The sequence below is a fragment of the Psittacula echo genome, assembly GCF_963264785.1.
Source record: "Psittacula echo genome assembly, chromosome: 6".
NCBI lineage: Eukaryota > Metazoa > Chordata > Aves > Psittaciformes > Psittacidae > Psittacula > Psittacula echo.
Window position 1 is genome coordinate 43,807,626 of NC_137743.1, and position 18,012 is coordinate 43,825,637.

An 18,012-nucleotide genomic window follows, 5' to 3' on the forward strand; every position below is an offset into this window, starting at 1 on the left:
CTCTAACAATCTCCCCTTGCTCCTTTAAAAGCTTTCAAATGAATTTTTCATTCTGCATTAAAAATAAAGCAGGCTGTCACATTAACAGAAGAAAAACTAAATGATTACTTTAAAAGTAGCCCTAATGTTCTTTGAAAAAACCCAAAGCAGCAAGATTTCAGTGCACACTCCACATACAGAAAAGATTCATAATCCCTCGGGTGATACTGTGTCCTCTAGAAGAGCATGACAAGTTCTGAGATGGTAACTCTGCCTGCCATGCACAATAGCCACCCCTGGGGCACCCCTGCCATTGTTCAGTTTGCTACTTTTTTTTGAAAGAGAAGGAACAGAAAATATTGATGGAAAGGATAATGCTGGGAGAAGACACAACTCTTTAATAGGCTACATCAATACTGAGGTTCACACAAATAAAACCTAACCCACTTCAATCTAGTGAGTCATGGCAGTACAGGAAACTATGAGAAAACCTGGCAAACCCTTCAACTGCACTGAACCCCTAACCCAAATATACTGCAAACAGCATTCCAGTTTGCAAGTTGAAGTCTCTTCTGGGAACATTGTCACTCAGTACACACCCTGTGAAGACCATGCGGCTGACATACTTGCTATTCAGTTGCTCCAAACAGCGAAAGGGAGACAAAAGTCTCCCTGAAGTTGAAAAACATTTAAAATCTAGCTTAAAGGACCTTTACCCTGCATCTTTGCTCATTTATCCCATCTGCCTTCTCTCCTGTATGTTAAACAGTACCCCTGCCCCAAAACAAAATCCTGAGGAGAGCAAGTGTAACTCAGGCACAGATTGCCCTTAGACAAAACTGGTAAATCTCAGGCTTTAGGGCTTCAGGAAAGACACTGCTTCAAGAACAAAGGGATTTGTCTCAAATTTTGCCCCCATTTTTATTTTTTTTTTTGAGGGGGTGGAGGTGTGGGTGGGGTAAGGGTGTAAAGGAGGGGAGGGAAGAGAGAAAAGAAAAACATGAACACACAATGAGGTGCTGCTTCTTGCAGGGCTAGCAAACTCAGCACATTTTTAGAGGCTCCTCCCAGAAATTACCAGATATTTTCTGTGGTAAATGACAGAATTAATTGTTACCAAAATGAACATCACTGATGGATATTTTTAATTAGCTGTACAGGATACTGACCAAGCACTGTCACCACCGTGTTATAGATGCTTCCCACTGCCCTTCGCCAGTGGGTTTTATAGCTCCATCCCACTGATTAGAGCTGTGCAGGCCATCACTTCCACAGCACCATGACAGATAGCTGTATTTTAGGGGCTGTGTCATGCAGTGTGCTGACTGCACTCGGATAAAGAACCATCAACACCCCTGTCCAAACAGACATCCCACCCATACGTAACTGCTGCAGAAGTAGCTGCTTCCCTAGGGGCACATCCACACATGCAGCCCACAAGGCAGGGATTAAACTCAGCCTGGGACACTCCATCTTTAACAGCTCAGCCACACATTTTGGCCAGCTTGGACACATACTGAATGCTGCTTTGCTGCTGCCTGCTTTGAACAGGAGATAGACGCATTTATCAATTGTACTGCATGGAGTACTGAGGGGTCTCTGTGAGGAAAAGCTAGGGCTGCCTAGGGTGGCCATGGCTGGTTTCAGGCGTTCCAACAGGCCATGGCTGGGCACAGCCCAGCCTCTCAGCCCCGATAGTAGCGACTCTGGGGAAACAGATTTAAGAAAGGGAAAACACACCAACCGGGAGAACAAATGGGAGAAAAAAAAAAGTGCGAGAAACAGCCCTGTGAGCACCAACAAGGAGAGGAGGAGGTGCTCCAGGCACCAGAGAAGAGACCCCCTTGCAGCCCATGGGGACACCTCAGTAGGCCAAGGAAAGATGGGGGGAGGAAGGAGTAGCAGAGGGCCTGTATGAACTGACTGCAACCACCACTGACTGTGCTGCTCAGAGGTAGAGCAGTTGGGAATGAACGAATGAGGCTGGGAAAAAAAGGGGAGTTTGTGGAAGTTGCTGCTTTAGTTTTTGTCTTTATTTCTCACCATCTCACCCATTTTGATTGGCAAAAAGTTAAATTAATTTTCCTGAATGCAAGTTTGCTTTGCCTGTGATGGTAATTGGTAAAATGACCTCCCTGTCTTTATCTCAACCCACAAACTTCCTCACTTTATTTTCTCCCTATCCTATTGAGGAGGGAAAGTGAGAGAGCAGCTGGACAAGGTCAACCCACGACTTATAGGTTAACAATATATACAAGTTGACTCTAAGGAGCCTTAAACATTGAACTGCTGAAGCAATCCTGAGCTTCCCATGGAAGCGATGCTGTGGAAGCTACCCTTGCCACAGCCAAGTGTTTTTGGAGCAAGTGCAGGATTCTCATCCATCTACAAATATAGGAGATGAGGATCTTATCACTTGGAACTTACATAATAGCCAGGTCCTCATTTGATTTAATCAAACTTCAAAAAAATGTATAACTTGCACTGAAATGCATTAGTGGATGGCTGAGCCTTCCTATCTATCATATCCTTGGGCATTTAAGAAGCTGAATTTGCAGTTTACTGACTTAGTGAATATAAACAAAACTAGTGTAATCAGGGGAAGACAGACAATTACAACTAAAGCCGATCATTCTGTGTAAATTACCTACTTATGAACTACAGCCAGTTACCTGTCTTCTTGTCTGTTTTAAAATACTCCTTCATATTCCACTAATCTTAATGATGTTCCACACATCTTAATGATGTTCCACACTTACATCCTCAGAGTAAACAAAATACCATCATCACATGCTCAACAACAGACACAATAAATTAACAGACAAAATATCACTTAAGCACTGGAGCCGCATATTTTCTTGGGTTAGCTGCTGTCAGTGTACGATATACACATCCAAATAGTTGCAGTTTAGTGTGCATTTTTCATCCACTGATAAGTATTTAATAAAATATATTGTTCTGTACCATTTTTTTCCTGATCCTGCTATATCGTAATAATACCCAAGCTGATTTATTGTTTACCAAGCTCTAAAACAAAAAAGTTTCTGTTCACCACAAGAGTAAGCAATTTTTTTCCAAATCTTTAAGATGAGATCACAAAGTAAAGCACTAGTAATCTGCAAACTAAAAGCACTATAATATTAAATGGCTACTTTTTCATTTCCAACCCATTTTTGATTAGCGCTTTGCAATTTTAGCCCAATGATTTTGTGTGTGTGTTATATACAGCCCATTTAGGTGGCTGGCAAAATCTGCTTTGGCATGCAAAAGGAAAGGAGAAGAGCTAATCCTTTCTACAGCTGCAGTTGGTGTTTTAACACTGCAGGGACAGGTTAATACCCTGAGAACAGAACAGACCTCAGGAATTAAGCAGTGCTCACAACCTCCTATAAGCACGGAAATATGGCTTTTATTCTACACCAGCTAAATGGTAACGCAAGGAACACATGGTCAACAAGCCACTGAGATCACATCCACGTCTCTCCTTTAACACTGTGTGATTTCTACATATAACTATATTATTTAATGGACAACGAATATATTTATATATATGTAGACTAATATATCTTTGGACAAACAATATCTCTATATGCAACTCAAAAAGAAAGCATACTTTTCCACTATGCAGACTAATAATTTCATAATTGGGTAGTTTCTAGATTGGACTTGGTCTAGCATATGACTGTTATCACTGACATGCTTCCATTGTACAGGAATCTGAGGTCAACGGTGAAAAGGTTTAAGTCTGAAATGAAATGGATTTTAGAACTAGTCTCATCTATTTCAAGAACAGAAACTGATAATCACTATATGCTTAACTACACCTTCAGTTTTAAAAACTAAACTTAAATATACTTAAAGTACTTAAGTGTATTTAAATGTACCTTAATAACTGACATTAACGATGCTTGCTATAGATAGAAACTTTAAGAATACTCAAAAAGTATCTTGTCTTGTGCACAGTCAACAGCCAAGAATTTAATGAGTCATACCATGCAAAAAAGCTACACAGAACGCATTGCAATTTAAATTTGCACACACAAAGGCTACAGAGCTACATTTCCTAGCCAGGTTTAGTAGTTTGGTCTTGCTTCATGCATAAGCAAGGTGATAAATTCAAATCCAGCCAGTGAACACATTGTCTACTGTTAGCCTGGTATGTCCTGCATCAGAATCCAAATTTGGGAAAAAATCCTTAATATTTCAAATTACATCCAAATCCTTATTTTACAAGGCATACACCTTCCTGCCTGCTCAGATACATAATGGCTGGCTAGACCAAGCCCATTCCTAGAAGTCTCAAATACTGGTTACTGCCTCCAAGAAGGTGAAACACCTAACTTTGCATTAGAAGGAGCAAGAATTTCATATAACCCCAAGTGTGAGATACTAACCACCTCACAGCCAGAAGGAAGGAACTAAGGAGATACAAAACAACAGTTTTAAGGATCTCAGAGCTGTAGCTCACATGAGCTCTTCCTGACTTTTCTCTGTGTAAAACGACAAGACTCTGCTTCAAGCACCACCAGCTCATTTCTGGTTTTCCAGCCTTGCAGAAAGAACACTAAGAAGGCAGCAAAATCTTTTTATCCAAATATTCCTTACCAGCTAGTGAGTCTGGTTGTCCACATTCTTGCTCCACAGCACCTTGCTGAAGTTCCAGTGTCCTTCCCACCTCTTTCCTCCCTGCTTTTTTAACCTTCACAGACATAAAGAACAGCTCTGGGCCCCAAATACAACTCAGGTCAAGGCCAGGCTGAACCCAGGGCCACTCGCCCAAGCTATGCGAATACTACATAGATGAAGTGTTTTTTTGAACATATATTGAAAGCTATGAAGCAAATTACTTGAAATCCCATAAAAGGGGAGACAAGCAGAAATGACAAGAAAGGAGAGCTTTTACACTTTTGAAGATTACTGCAGTAAAGACATTTTCAGATGAGGAAGTACATGCTCCCAACATACATCATCAGAAGCATGCATTTTTAGACAATATAAAGACTTCTCAAACATAAAAGGAGCTGATAGCAATCAAAGCTGTATTGTAGGGGCTACTGTTGCTGGGGCCACACTGCTGGATTCTGAAGCTCTCTGAAGTGGCATTATTGATTTTTGTCCTCCACTTTAAAACTATGCTAGTACTACACAAAAGCAAGTACATAATAATTCACAATCTTCTTCTCAGCACTCCTAACAGACTATCAGCTACCCTAAGAGATGGCTTATCAAGAAAGCAAGCAAGAGAGGAAGGAGAAGTAAATTCAGTCAGAAGATTGTATTATCAGGTATTAGTTTTGTGAACTATCTAACAATCTGAATACTTCAGTTATTGGAAAATGTGATTATAAAATATGAGCACAACAGTATGAGCTGCTTTATTGGAGACATGCTAGAAGCAGCAGGTCCTGAAAGAAAAGACGCTTTTGTATTATCTTTCCTTTTTGCATTCCCCATTTGAAGAAAAGAGAAAATATTGTTTTAGATTTAGGTGCTGGAAACTACTGTCATCCTCTTTGGACAATGAGGTTGTCACATTATCAATACCAGGCCAAGAAAATGAGAGCCACTTTTATGCACACACCCCTCATCCCACCCTCACGAAATTATATTTGTGCACAACTGCCATATGCAGAAAACAAACTCAAAAGAAGGAGACAAGTGGGACTCAATACCTTTATCTTTTTTGAACACAAAAGCGTCCTATTCCAACCATTCTAAATGTGCAAGCTGCTCTTCCTTATCAGGTGGTAGTGAACAGAAATAATTCTGCTGATGAGAATTTAAGTCTTAGTGGGGGCACTGCTCACCACTGGGACAGCTTGTCAAGTATGTCCACAGCATGCCAAGTCTGGATGACCTTGTACACCCCATAGCTGGAGAGAAGGTCTCCTGCTCAGCACCAGACTATTTGGGATCCTTTGTGTATCACAGCAAGCTGCATTCTGAACAAAAAGTATCTCCCTTCTCACTTGCTTTTTTCCTTACATTCCTTCACTTCAATTTCTTTTAACAAATGGGCATGCACAATGACAGCACAACATGTGAACTTAAATAACACAGACTATTACAAGTAAATTAAATAATGAAACTGCGTACCGTAAGGAAAATATAAATAGGGAACAAAAAGTGAAAGACTTCTAATAACACATTTTTCCAAAATGTGATCCTTATACCAAACACAACATATTGAATTATGTTCCAGTGCAGATTTATAGACATAAGTGTGTGCCACACTTCTTACGCACCACTAAGCACTGATTAAAATATTAGTTTCATTATAAGATGAATTACCTTCTCTGTGCAGGAGGAGCACTATCAGATGCTTTTACAGTGAGAGCATAGGATTGTCCCACTGACAATACAACTCCTGGAGCAATGGTGATAAGGCCTGTTCGGTCATTGATGATGAAGTCTCCCTGATCTCCAGCCAAAATTTCATATACTATCTGTCCATTGGGTCCCTCGTCTGCATCTACAGCGGTGAGCTGCAATTCAAAACCAGAATGTCAGCATGCACGGTTCAGTGTTGTAATTTAATAGGTTTTTGTAAGGCAACTCAGTAGGGGTAGAGGAAATAGAGGGGAAACTTGAACACCTGTAACATATGCAGTAATTTCTAACTACTGTATGACAAGGATACAATTTAAATAAAGGATAATAGGTTTAAAAGCATTATGAAACAGAGAAAAACTGCCTACCTAAAATTGCAAGCAAACTATTTTAAGAAAGATATGAACTATGAAAGCTAAGTAAGACCAAACTTATTCTCTGTGGATTTAAACTTATCACACTTCCTGTAAAGGGGGAAGAGGGGGAGGGAAGAAGATAGTTATTGTGTTGAAAATATAACACGAGGATTGTATTTAAATATCGAAATTTCTCACCCCTCTCTACACTCTTCAAACTGTCAGTCTTGTTTCTGCAGGAAATTCTAACATCTAGGGCTTACATTACAAGTCCTCAGTGTGTAGGACAAGAGAGCAACGTCTGTACCACTCATCTGTGCACGTACCATAAAGGAAGACAAGTGGAAGGGAAATAGCAGCTTTCCCACATGGATATACACCTAGGAAACACAACCATACACATCACAGACGTGCAAGGTTCTTTTGACTTGGGAACGTGACACTGCCTACCCGAAAGGCTGTGCTTGTGGGATCTCTACACAGTCTCCCTACCAGGACTGTGACTACTCTTGCTTATAGTGTTTCTTTTATATAAGTGTATAATTTTGATTCTAAGCATAAGAAAAATCTAAGGCCTAATATTTTAGACCCATATTACAATGATAAACATAATGAAATGAGTGGGTTCTTATTCTGCCCTGGAAAAGGCAATGGGTTTATCCCACTTCTGTAGGATGCCATGCTAAAATAAATATTTACACATACAGACAGAAAATATGGCTCAGTGATCATATTTATTTGCTTTTAGCCAAGTGCCAAGTAGCAATGACTCTGACTGACATGCCATAAAGCAAGGAACTAGAAATCTGAGATTTCAAATCAGACCTCTGCTGTGACAATCAGAAATATACATTCATGCCTCAGTCATGCTGGGTGACAGTCCCATGTCCTAGCTAAGCCCTTTCATCTCTCATCTTCACTTACGCATATATAGAATAACACAGGCTATTCTATATACAATCTATAATTACACAGCAAACTCTCACAGTGCCTATCACTTGACCTGTATTATTACAATTAAAATTGCATCTTAATTATCACCACGTTCAGAAAACAAAGAAAGAACATAGCGTTTTGTTACTATTTAGGGCTCAGTCACAGAAGTACCACCGAACTATGCCAGGACCTCTGGATTTTCCAAGGTGAATTTCTTCTTGCCATAGAGGTTATTTGGCTTATATCCACTCTGATTTCTCAGTTAGCTCTTAATTTTGTATGATTATACATTACACCTCAAACAGCACACAGGATAATAAAAGTGGTATGAGTAGTACTTGAACATCTAGGAGGCCACAGCTGCAGCAGGCAGTGGCAGCACTGCCTGGTACCGAGAACAGATGAGTGGAAGTGACAGTGCCCAATGGCACAATGGGGTCCTGCTGCTCTCAGCTGCAGCTAAGGAAGTTTGAGGTGGGAAATGGCAAAGGGCACCAGCAGGTACAGCAGCAGAGCCCCCTGGGATATAAAACCAATAAGAAATCTCAGCCAAGGAATGATTCCCTGCAGGGCTCCTAAAGTGAGTATGAAAAAAATAATAGACTTGTAGCTTCTTGAAAGGTCTCCGCTGGCCTGTCTGCTTTGGCTTTCTTGACACACTCATGCCAGTGGGCTGTATTGCATATAGCATTGCAAATTCAGGATTTAAGTATAACACACACTGACAGAAAATGTTAGCAGCAACTGCAAAGCTAAAAGTAGGATCAACAGACATCTCAGCCAGAGCCGGCAAACACAGCAGGCTAAATGTCTGCCTGCTAGACACCTTTTTCTCATCCCTATGGCACTCTCAAAGTTATATTGCATTGCAATTCAAACAGGTAGAAGAACTCATTGAAGTCTGTTATATTAGCATATAATGTAATCTATGAATCAATATAGCACCACACTAAACCTTCAGCAGGTCACAGCCTTTCAGAGCAATACCTACAACTTTCAAACTGCCTTTGCCTAAGGATAGCTAAAAAACTGGAAGAGCAGAAACCAAACCTTGTTCTCTTTTTGAGAACATATCCACCTCATCCTGTATTTTGAAGTTCTAAAAAAGTAATTCTATGAAGACTACACTTTTGGAACATGCTTTGCATTCCACCCATGTGATGTCTTGATCTATCAATATATATCAATATATTAACTTGCAATGGCCCATCTCAACACACCAAAACTCAGATTTTCTGCACCCTCATAGGGTTTAGAACTTAAACCGCTCTCAAACTCAGTTTCTTTAATCGCTCTTTCTATCATTTCTATACATAACCGGATGTATTCATTAACCTAGCAAAAAGCAACTATCAAACTAAATGACAGAGTTAAGAAAAGTGTGGTAATAACCTTCTCTCCTGAACTTCAAAAGTAACACACACAAAAAGATAAATAAAGGCTTTACTCAAAATACAGGGTCCTAAGTATTTAATGACAGGATTTGGAACAAGGTCAGTTTTTACTGTGAAGACATGAAAAAGGAAATTATTTGACTACACAAGTATATAGATTAATAAGGTTAATTAAAATTACAAATAACAAATGCTTGAAAAAATAAGTGACTTGAATAATGTTTTGGAGGCAAAAACAGGACTCAAAACTAGAATAGAATTAATGTTTAACAGCTGCCATAATATATGAGTCTATAAATTCCACCTCCAGCTGTCGCAGAATCATAGAGCTTCATAGTTAACAAGATTTGAGAAATACAGTCTAAAATATATGGAAAGAAACAGAAAACAAGATTTATTTTACTTTCCTAAGAAACACTGCATTCAGTTCTGGGCTCCCCTTTAAAAGAGAGAGATTGAGTTGCTGGAGCAGGTCCAGAGAAGGGCAACAAAGCTGGTGAAGGGCCTAGAACACACGTTTTATGAGGAACGGCTGAAGGAACTGGGGTTGTTTAGTCTGGAGAAGAGAAGGTTCACAGGGGACCTTATCACTCTCTATAACTACCTGAAAGAAGGCGGGAACGAGGAGGTGGATGGTCTCTTTTCCCAAGTAAAAAGTGATATCACAAGAGACAATGGTCTCAGGCTGCACCAGGGGAGGTTTAGATTGGATGGAAGTATTTGAAAGATATATAGATGTGGTGCACTTAGGGACATGGTTTAGGGGTGGACTTGGCAGTGCTGAGTTAGTAGTTGGACTTGATGATCTTAAAGGTCTTTTCCAACTGAAATGATTCCATGATTATGAAAAGTTTCTTCACAGAGGGGTAATCAGACATCGGAACAGGCTGCTCAGGGCAGTGGTGGAATCACTATCCATGGAAGTATCCAAAAACCATGTAGATGAGGACCTCAGTGACATGGTTTAGTGGTGGCCATGGCAGTCCTGGGGAAATGGTTGGACTTGATGACATTAAAGGTCTTTTACAGCCTAGTTGATTCTATGATTCAATGTATTGAAAGTTTTGCGAAATAGGTGTATATTCTACTGTAGCAAGAAGTGGCTTTCTTGGAAGGAAAAAAAGACTTGCAATGATGCCCGACAGCTTACAATGCCACGCTCTTTGTCACTATATAGGCTCTGTTCAGACTCACTTTATACTTGGAAAAAACTGGGCTTCACCATTTGACCTGCAACATTTCCACAGCAACACTTTAAGTAAGCTTGCCCTGAACAGATAAAGAGATTACCAACATTTCCAGTAGCCCTGAAATTAAATGTTCAACAATGTTGGTATGACTTGTACTGACCTAAAGTGAGTTCTGCAGAAACCATGAGTCATGGCAGTTCACCTCTCAACAGCTGTCATCAAAAGGAGTGTTACAGTCAACTGAGTGCAAGGCTCCAGAGCACATTCAGTATGCATTTATGTTGTATAACACTGTTGAGGAAACAATATAGCTGCTCTCCAGAGCAGCACACCAGTGAAAAACACTGGGCTGCCAGAACTTAGATGGCAACCTTCCTCATCTTTCTATGGCTCAGCAGTACAATTCAGCTATTAGTTGCGCTAGGAAAAGCAGTAATGAGTTCCTATGTGTAAGGAGAAAACAGGATGGCGATGAAAATATTCCTGAACTTGAGCCAACAAAACATAACACTAAGAGCAGGTCAAAACACTTCAATATCTTCTTCAGACATTAGGTCTCTGTCCATTACTTTTACCTGTATATAGGTATATTTATTGAGAAATGCAAACATAAGCCAGTTTCGTTTTCTGTTTCTGCTAATAATGTTTACTTTGTAGATGGAAATTAATATGGCGATGGACTCAAGGCAAAGCGTTGCAAATAACCATATAAATAAAACATTAAGTTTGGTTTGCAGATGACTATTACAAAGATTTCCTCTAAATTGTTCTGTGGTTTTACAGCAAGATGCATGTTTAAGAGCCATATGCAGCTGTATCAGCATATGTTTAAAAGCTGTATGAGCATATGCCAGGCTGAAAATACCCAAACATGTCTCTAATACATGATTTAGTATGTGTCCGTATGCAAGGATGGCTTCAGTTACATGTGCACAAGTGCAGGGAATGAAAAGAAACTGTTTAAAAGAGACAAAGTGACCCAGCACTGAGAAGCCACATTTGACGTAACAGCAAAACAGTCCAAGAGGAGGCATTTATTTAATGGCTCTAAATAAAATTTTTCATAGAATCATAGAATAGTTAGGGTTGGAAAGGACCTTAAGATCATCTAGTTCCAACCCCCCTGCCATGGGCAGGGACACCTCACACTAACCATGCCATTCAAGGCCTCATCCAGCCTGGCCTTGAACACTGCCAGGGATGGAGCATTCACAACCTCCCTGGGCAACCCATGCCAGTGCCTCACCACCCTTACAGTAAAGAATTTCTTCCTTATGTCCAATCTAAATTTCCTGTGTACAATTTAAAGTACTGTTACTGTTCAAGACTACTAACTGCAAGCAAGTCAAAGGGTTAGAAACTTTACTGCCTGCAGTTTTACTATCTTTTATCTTTTTGCTTTCATTTCTGACCTCCAGCACAATGGTTGTCTATGCTGCGAAGTGGGAAATTGAATGCGCTTTGTAACCAAGATCTGGGGCAGGACCTCAAATTTAACTTGCACTGGTCATCTTAGGTAGAATTGTTTCAGCTCGCACAAGGTGAACAAACAGGTAATGCGCTAATCCACTGCATAGCTTATTTTCCATTTTCAATCATGTAGCTATTTAATTGTTCTTATAAGAGAGCCCTTGAACATCAGTCATAGCCATACAGGAAATTAGGTAGAAATTAAGATACACAGATAAATTAAAATAGGTTAATTTTGTTTCATAAATTTAAAGCGGAGTGAGAACAGCATATACTTCTTAAGGCTAGTTCACAAGTTATTCTGTAAAGAGAACATATACAAAACCAGAATGGATTTAAATTACTTATGTGAAATATTTTTGCATTATTGCTGCATACTCCAACTATCAATGTGTAACAAGTTCAAATAGCTGAACTGCAGGAAGAAAATATTAATAGGAAAGTTGAAATCAGGACACAAAAATTATAATAATAATATAAACAAGACGGAATTGAGTACTTTAATAGGTTTAATATTCATCAGTCTATCTTGTGATAATTATTATTTACCACACATTCAACTGTTTTAAATTACAGATATGTCAGTCATCTATTTTCTTTCCTGGAGGGCACAATAAAATATCTATAAAAGCAAAAAGAAAAATCAGGTAAGTAATTCTCAAGCTGAAAGAGAGAGTATACAGATATTTAAACTTAACTGAGAAAATACTCTCCTCAACCAAGGCCTCAATCTCACAAGTACTCAGAGTAGGCAACTGAAATAAGAACTTCCCAAAGCAGTTGTTTTCAGCACCCTGATGGTACTGCATTAGCCCCTGCTCAAGAAGTCAGGAAGCAGGTATTTCATGCTGCACGCTGTATCCTCAGAAAATGGAGGGACATCATTCCCATAAAGGCAACAAGCTCATTGTGGTTACCATGATAATCAGCAGCTTTGTGAAAAATACACAACCCATGCAAAGCTGCAGCTAATGCCCACAACTGGAAGGCAAAAGGTAGATTAGCCACCACCAGGCTCCCAGATGAAACCAGTGCAACTCAGTAGCACACACGTTAGTTTCCACTGTTTTGCTCACTGAAAGGCAACAGTGAAAGAGGGAAATACCTTGCTTTAACCACCTAGGGGAAAAAAATTTGGACTTCTTACTTTTTTTTTTAAGCAGTAAAAACAACAAAATTTACCACAAAATGGGACAAAAAGCACATACATGCTGGGTATTTGTAGATATTCATGCAACTGCACTCAGCAAAAAAATAAAAAAAAGTCATGATCCCTTATTACCCTCAGGATAATTGAAGCAAAGTGGCAACTGTGTGAGAGCACTTACACTGCTATACCAGAAACTTGCATTTTTTAGAAAGATTACATGCTTCATAAAAGAAATACTTTCTTGATCATCTCTGAAAATAGGTCTGAGTAGAAAGTGCAAGTCATCGCTTATATGTATATGACCATGAGATTGTACAGATTAACTGAGGTCAGTGTTCTTCTTCTCACTTACTTTCACTGATTAGAGAAAGTCTTTTTTACAGACCAATCATACCTGACCTGTGTCATTTCCCTCTGGGAACTTTCAGAGCTGATTGTCAGCTCACCCTAGAGAACCTCAAATGATTCTTAAACAAATTATGAGATAGGGGTACGAGATTAATTTGTTCCACATACAGACAGCAAGCTAAATTTATCATCAGAACAACTGTATTAGCAGTTAAGAAGGGGAAAAAAAATAGTCTATTTTCTATTTGAGAAGATATTTATTTATAAAACTGAAACAAAGAGTGATCAGGCAGCACATACCTACCTTCCTGGCTTAAGGAAACCCACGGGTACTTGTGGCACCACAGAATGGTAGCTACTCATAACTCCACAAGCCAAATCCCATTTCTCATACTCCTGTAACACTGAATGAAAGACTTGGTGCCTGCAGCCCAGGCAAAACAACAAGATAAGCAACCTCCCAAATATTCCAGCAGCCTAAAAATCAGTATTACCGGCATTATCACAGTACGCAGAAATCTTAAGATGACTCTTAGGTTTTTCTGTCAGTTTATAAAATCGGATCATCTTGCAGTGTAAGATTAGTTGAAAACAACCCCTCTTCTAAAACAGACAGAATTTTCTACTCTCTCTGACCACATTATAAACTTATGTATTCTGAAAGTATTCACATGCTGACCAGACGTACAGACAGATGTGTGGAGGAGGGAAAAAACTCCCTCTCAGAACTCTCATGTTTTCCGAGAGAATATTAATTTTTAGCAAAGGCAAGATTAAGACCTGACTTCCTCTACTAATTTCCAACTTCACAATGTTATTCTAGAAGGTACCTGTTCCAGATCTACTTCAGGCATTAGCTAAGTTAAAACGCTCTGACGATATTTGCATCTAGACTTTCCTTCTTCCCATTTCTGTCCTTGCAATGTTTCTAATCTGCATAATTTCATTGATCTGTCTGATGGTTTTTATAATGACAAGCAGTCACTCAGCATCAGTGCAGGAATGCAAAAGGTAACTGCTGCAACGAGCACTGGAGGAACAGGAACATAATGGTATCTCAGACCACACCTGCTCACAAAGTAATTTGTGTCTCCACTAAGCTAAGGCAGCAAAGGCTATTCCAGATGGCCTTGAAGAGCCACCTCCTTGCTTTTTCCCAGAAGGAACAGTTTACTAAGGAATTTGTAATTTTGTTCTTTACACACCTTCAGGATATGAAAATACTTGCAGTTGAAACACCAGGAAACATGCACATTCCCTTTGCACACAAATACTTTAGCACTGCTGCTGTTTTAGAAAAGCATAGTAGCTGCTCTACTTTACCCTAAGTATCATAAACACAACACAGGCAGCTCATAGCATCTTTAAGGCCAACTTTTTACATGTTACAATCTATCTAGTAGCATCTTTTGCCTTGTTTCCTGGCAGATGTACCTTCAAGAGGAAAAACCATTTAGATACTCAAATACTTTAAACCCATAGCACCTCCTTTGCCTTTGTGCAACAAAGGCCATGTGACAATCCTAATGACTTATTTTTGAACTACAGTGCTTATGTTTCAGAATTAAAAAAATAAAAATTCAGCACTGTATGTATCTCTGTACCTTAAATATCAAGTAGATGTATTGTACTTGCAAAATCCACGTTTATACAGGGAGATATGAGTTTTATGAGATATCAGAAATACACCTCCTGATGCCAAACCTTATGCACCTAATTATATTACAGAAAATTATACTTTATTAAGTAAGTCAGCTGATGAGGGTGTTTTTTCCCCCAAGAGTCCCACTGCCTTTTACCATCCTTGAATGCCAGCCTCCAGTAACAGCATCCTGTCTTCTCATTCATCTAGTCTAGAAGCCCTCAGGAGCATGGCTGAGATTTTAGAAGAGTTACAACCTAAAAAAGCCTTTTTGAAATTATTCCAGTGCAACCAGATTCACCTCCAGTCTGTGATATAAATCAGTGCTTGTAGACTTTAATTAAAACTGTTTCTCTCTCTGGGCCTCTGAAAAATGTGTTCAACATATTTTGAAAAAATTGAACACATTTTTCACTGCTCATTTGCTATACAACCAACCAACTTAGGCTTCTGTAAAAACCAGTTTTGTGACATGATAAAACATTTCTGGTTATGTTCTACTGAACTGTTCACCTGTGCTTCCAAAATGCTTTATTTCAATATCCTGCTAACACTAGAGAGCACTTTCGCGATTTTTCAGATGAAAAGGTTTTGTGAAACTTCAGATGAACAGCCTGAACAGGCCTATCATTTAGTATTTATCAACTTTTTAATAGATATGTAAGTAACAAAGTGGATGGGGATACACAAGCTTTATTTCTAGCTGTTTTCAATGGATTTCCAATTTGAACTACGACCACAATCTACCGCTACAACAAGTGAGTTAAAGCTAACAAAAAGACCTGAAATTACCTTTATAACGCCTTCCCCAGGCCTCATATCTGTATAAATCTTGACATTGTACGATATATTGGAGAAGGTTGGGGAATTATCATTTGCATCAATCACCAGGATATTGACAGTCACTGGGATACTCTCCTGTACGCCATCAGAAGCTGTCATCTTCAGGGTAAAAAAATAAAGCAGAACAGGAACATTATTTAATGGTGTGCTCTTAATATAATTCTAACTATGCAAAAATACAGTATGACAACTAAAAGCACTTCATTTTTCATTTTTGTCTTCAATTACAGGAGGCGTCAGCTAAGCTTGAGCCTGCAGTGTGCAAGACTCGAGGCAAAAGCAAAACAAAATAATGCCTTTAACACATACTTTGTAAGATTAGCAAGAGCAATGAGAGCAAATAACTGTTTCGCAGGGTTCGGTCCAGAATCCATGCTGCAGTCCATCGCTGGAAGGGCAGAGGCTGTCCCCAGCTGTGCTGAACATCCTGAAGGAGCAGGGCCTGGCCCGAAGAACTCACAAACCTGTCTAACACTGCAATTCTCACCTGGCCATGGCCACACACAGGAGCTGCTATACATGCATTAAAACTCAGAGACAGCATTTTAAGGTGGGACTTAAAAGAACCAAAGGCCTTCTTACTCTACAGAGGAAATCTGAGCTCTCCTTTCAAATGCTAAATGGACAGAAAATACAGATGCCTTAACTGGGAATCCCTGGAGGGGAAAGGGGCTTCCTTATAGCACATTTGCAAATTACTTTAAGGCTGTTAAGAGGCTTGCTGAGAGCACAGGAAATGCCTGAGGGAGTATTAAGTCCATTTAAGCTTCTTTTTGTTTTTTCCTTTTTTTTTTTTAAGGCTGCTGGCTGTGTTTTCTGTCAGCCTACTTTTTTATTTTTTTACTAAAATAAAATGGAAAGGTGTCACACTTTCCTAGCTCTAAAGCCAAGAGAAGAAAAGGCAAAGGTAGCCTCAAAGACCATGCCAGGTACAAAGCAGAAGGGTGAGACTGTCATGGGAGGGTGTTGAGGAACAGTGTACGAGACTGGGACCATGGAGATGATGCTGGTAGGGGGACCTAAAATGTTACTGTCAAACCAAACACTTGCATTTTGGAAGAGAAGACTATCCCAATTATAAACTCCTCAGGCCCCTGGTATTGCTGCTGCTCATCCTTCACTGTTTTTCTTCTTCTGTGCCATTTTAATTATGTACAATGATGTTATAACTAATGATTTTTCAACACTTGCTCTGAATAATGCCCAATGTGCCTTCAAATGCATTTTAGCTTACCAAGAACGTGTAAAGTTGCTGGACTTCTCTGTCAACAGGCTGCAGCAAGGTGAGGTAGCGGGTGATGCCACTCTGAGTCACAGTGAAAAACGTATTGTAATCATTCAGAAAGAGATGGAGCTGGGGATCCTTGGTCTTGAAATAATATTAAAAAAGAGTATTTTATTATAAATTCATATATATCATTAAGTTTCCAATTACTCAGTGCAAGTGCTTATTTCAGTTGAAATTTATATTAGCAGAAAGTACACATAACACGACAAACTGAATTTACGAAACTGTTAAAAACGCTTCAAACGGGGACAGTGGGATTGAGTGCACCCTCAGCTTGGCTCAGTTGATATGCTGGAGAGAACGAATGCCATCCAGAGGGACCTTGACACGCTTGTGAGGTGGGCTGATGCCAACCTTATGAAGTTTAACCATGACAAGTGCAAGGTCCTGCACCTGGGTTGGAGCAATCCAAGGCACAGCTACAGGTTGGGCAGAGAAGAGATTCAGAGCAGCCCTGCGGAGAACAACTTGGGAGTGTTGGTCGATGAGAAACTTCACATGAGCCAGCTTCAGTGTGCGCTCACAGCCCAGAAAGCCAACTGTATCCTGGACTGCATCAAAAGGAGTGTGACCAGCAGGTCAAAGGAGGTGATCCTGCCTCTCTACTCTGCTCTCGTGAGACCTCACTTGGAGTATTGTGTGCAGTTCTGGTGTCCTCAACATAAGAAGGACATGGAACTGTTGGAACAAGTCCAGAGGAGGGCCACGAGGATGATCAGGGGACTGGAGCACCTCCCGTATGAAGACAGGCTGAGAAAGTTGGGGCTGTTCAGCCCGGAGAAGAGAAGGCTGCGTGGAGACCTCATAGCAGCCTTCCAGTATCTGAAGGGGGCCTACAAGGATGCTGGGGAGGGACTATTCATTAGGGGCTGTAGTGACAGGACAGGGGGTAACAGGTTAAAACTTAAACAGGGGAAGTTTAGATTGGATATAAGGAGGAAGTTCTTTACTGAGAGGGTGGTGAGGCACTGGAATGGGTTGCCCAGGGAGGTTGTGAATGCTCCATCCTTGGCGGTGTTCAAGGTCAGGTTGGATGAGGCCTTGGGCGGCATGGTTTAGTGTGGGGTGTCCCTGCCCATGGCAGGG

At 40.0% G+C, this 18,012-nt stretch overlaps 1 protein-coding gene across 3 annotated transcripts in view; it reads right to left on the bottom strand.

The window, feature by feature from the left end:
• PCDH15 (protocadherin related 15) overlaps window positions 1-18,012 on the bottom strand; it is a gene marked incomplete at both ends in the record, with an annotated part of 382,058 nt that overhangs the window by 189,734 nt on the left and 174,312 nt on the right. For all 3 annotated transcript variants that reach the window (XM_080620329.1, XM_080620327.1, XM_080620328.1), the window contains 3 exons: window positions 6,271-6,464; window positions 15,588-15,737; window positions 16,873-17,007. In XM_080620329.1, the coding sequence (XP_080476455.1) occupies window positions 6,271-6,464; window positions 15,588-15,737; window positions 16,873-17,007 (479 nt within the window). The remainder of the gene's footprint in view (window positions 1-6,270; window positions 6,465-15,587; window positions 15,738-16,872; window positions 17,008-18,012) is intronic.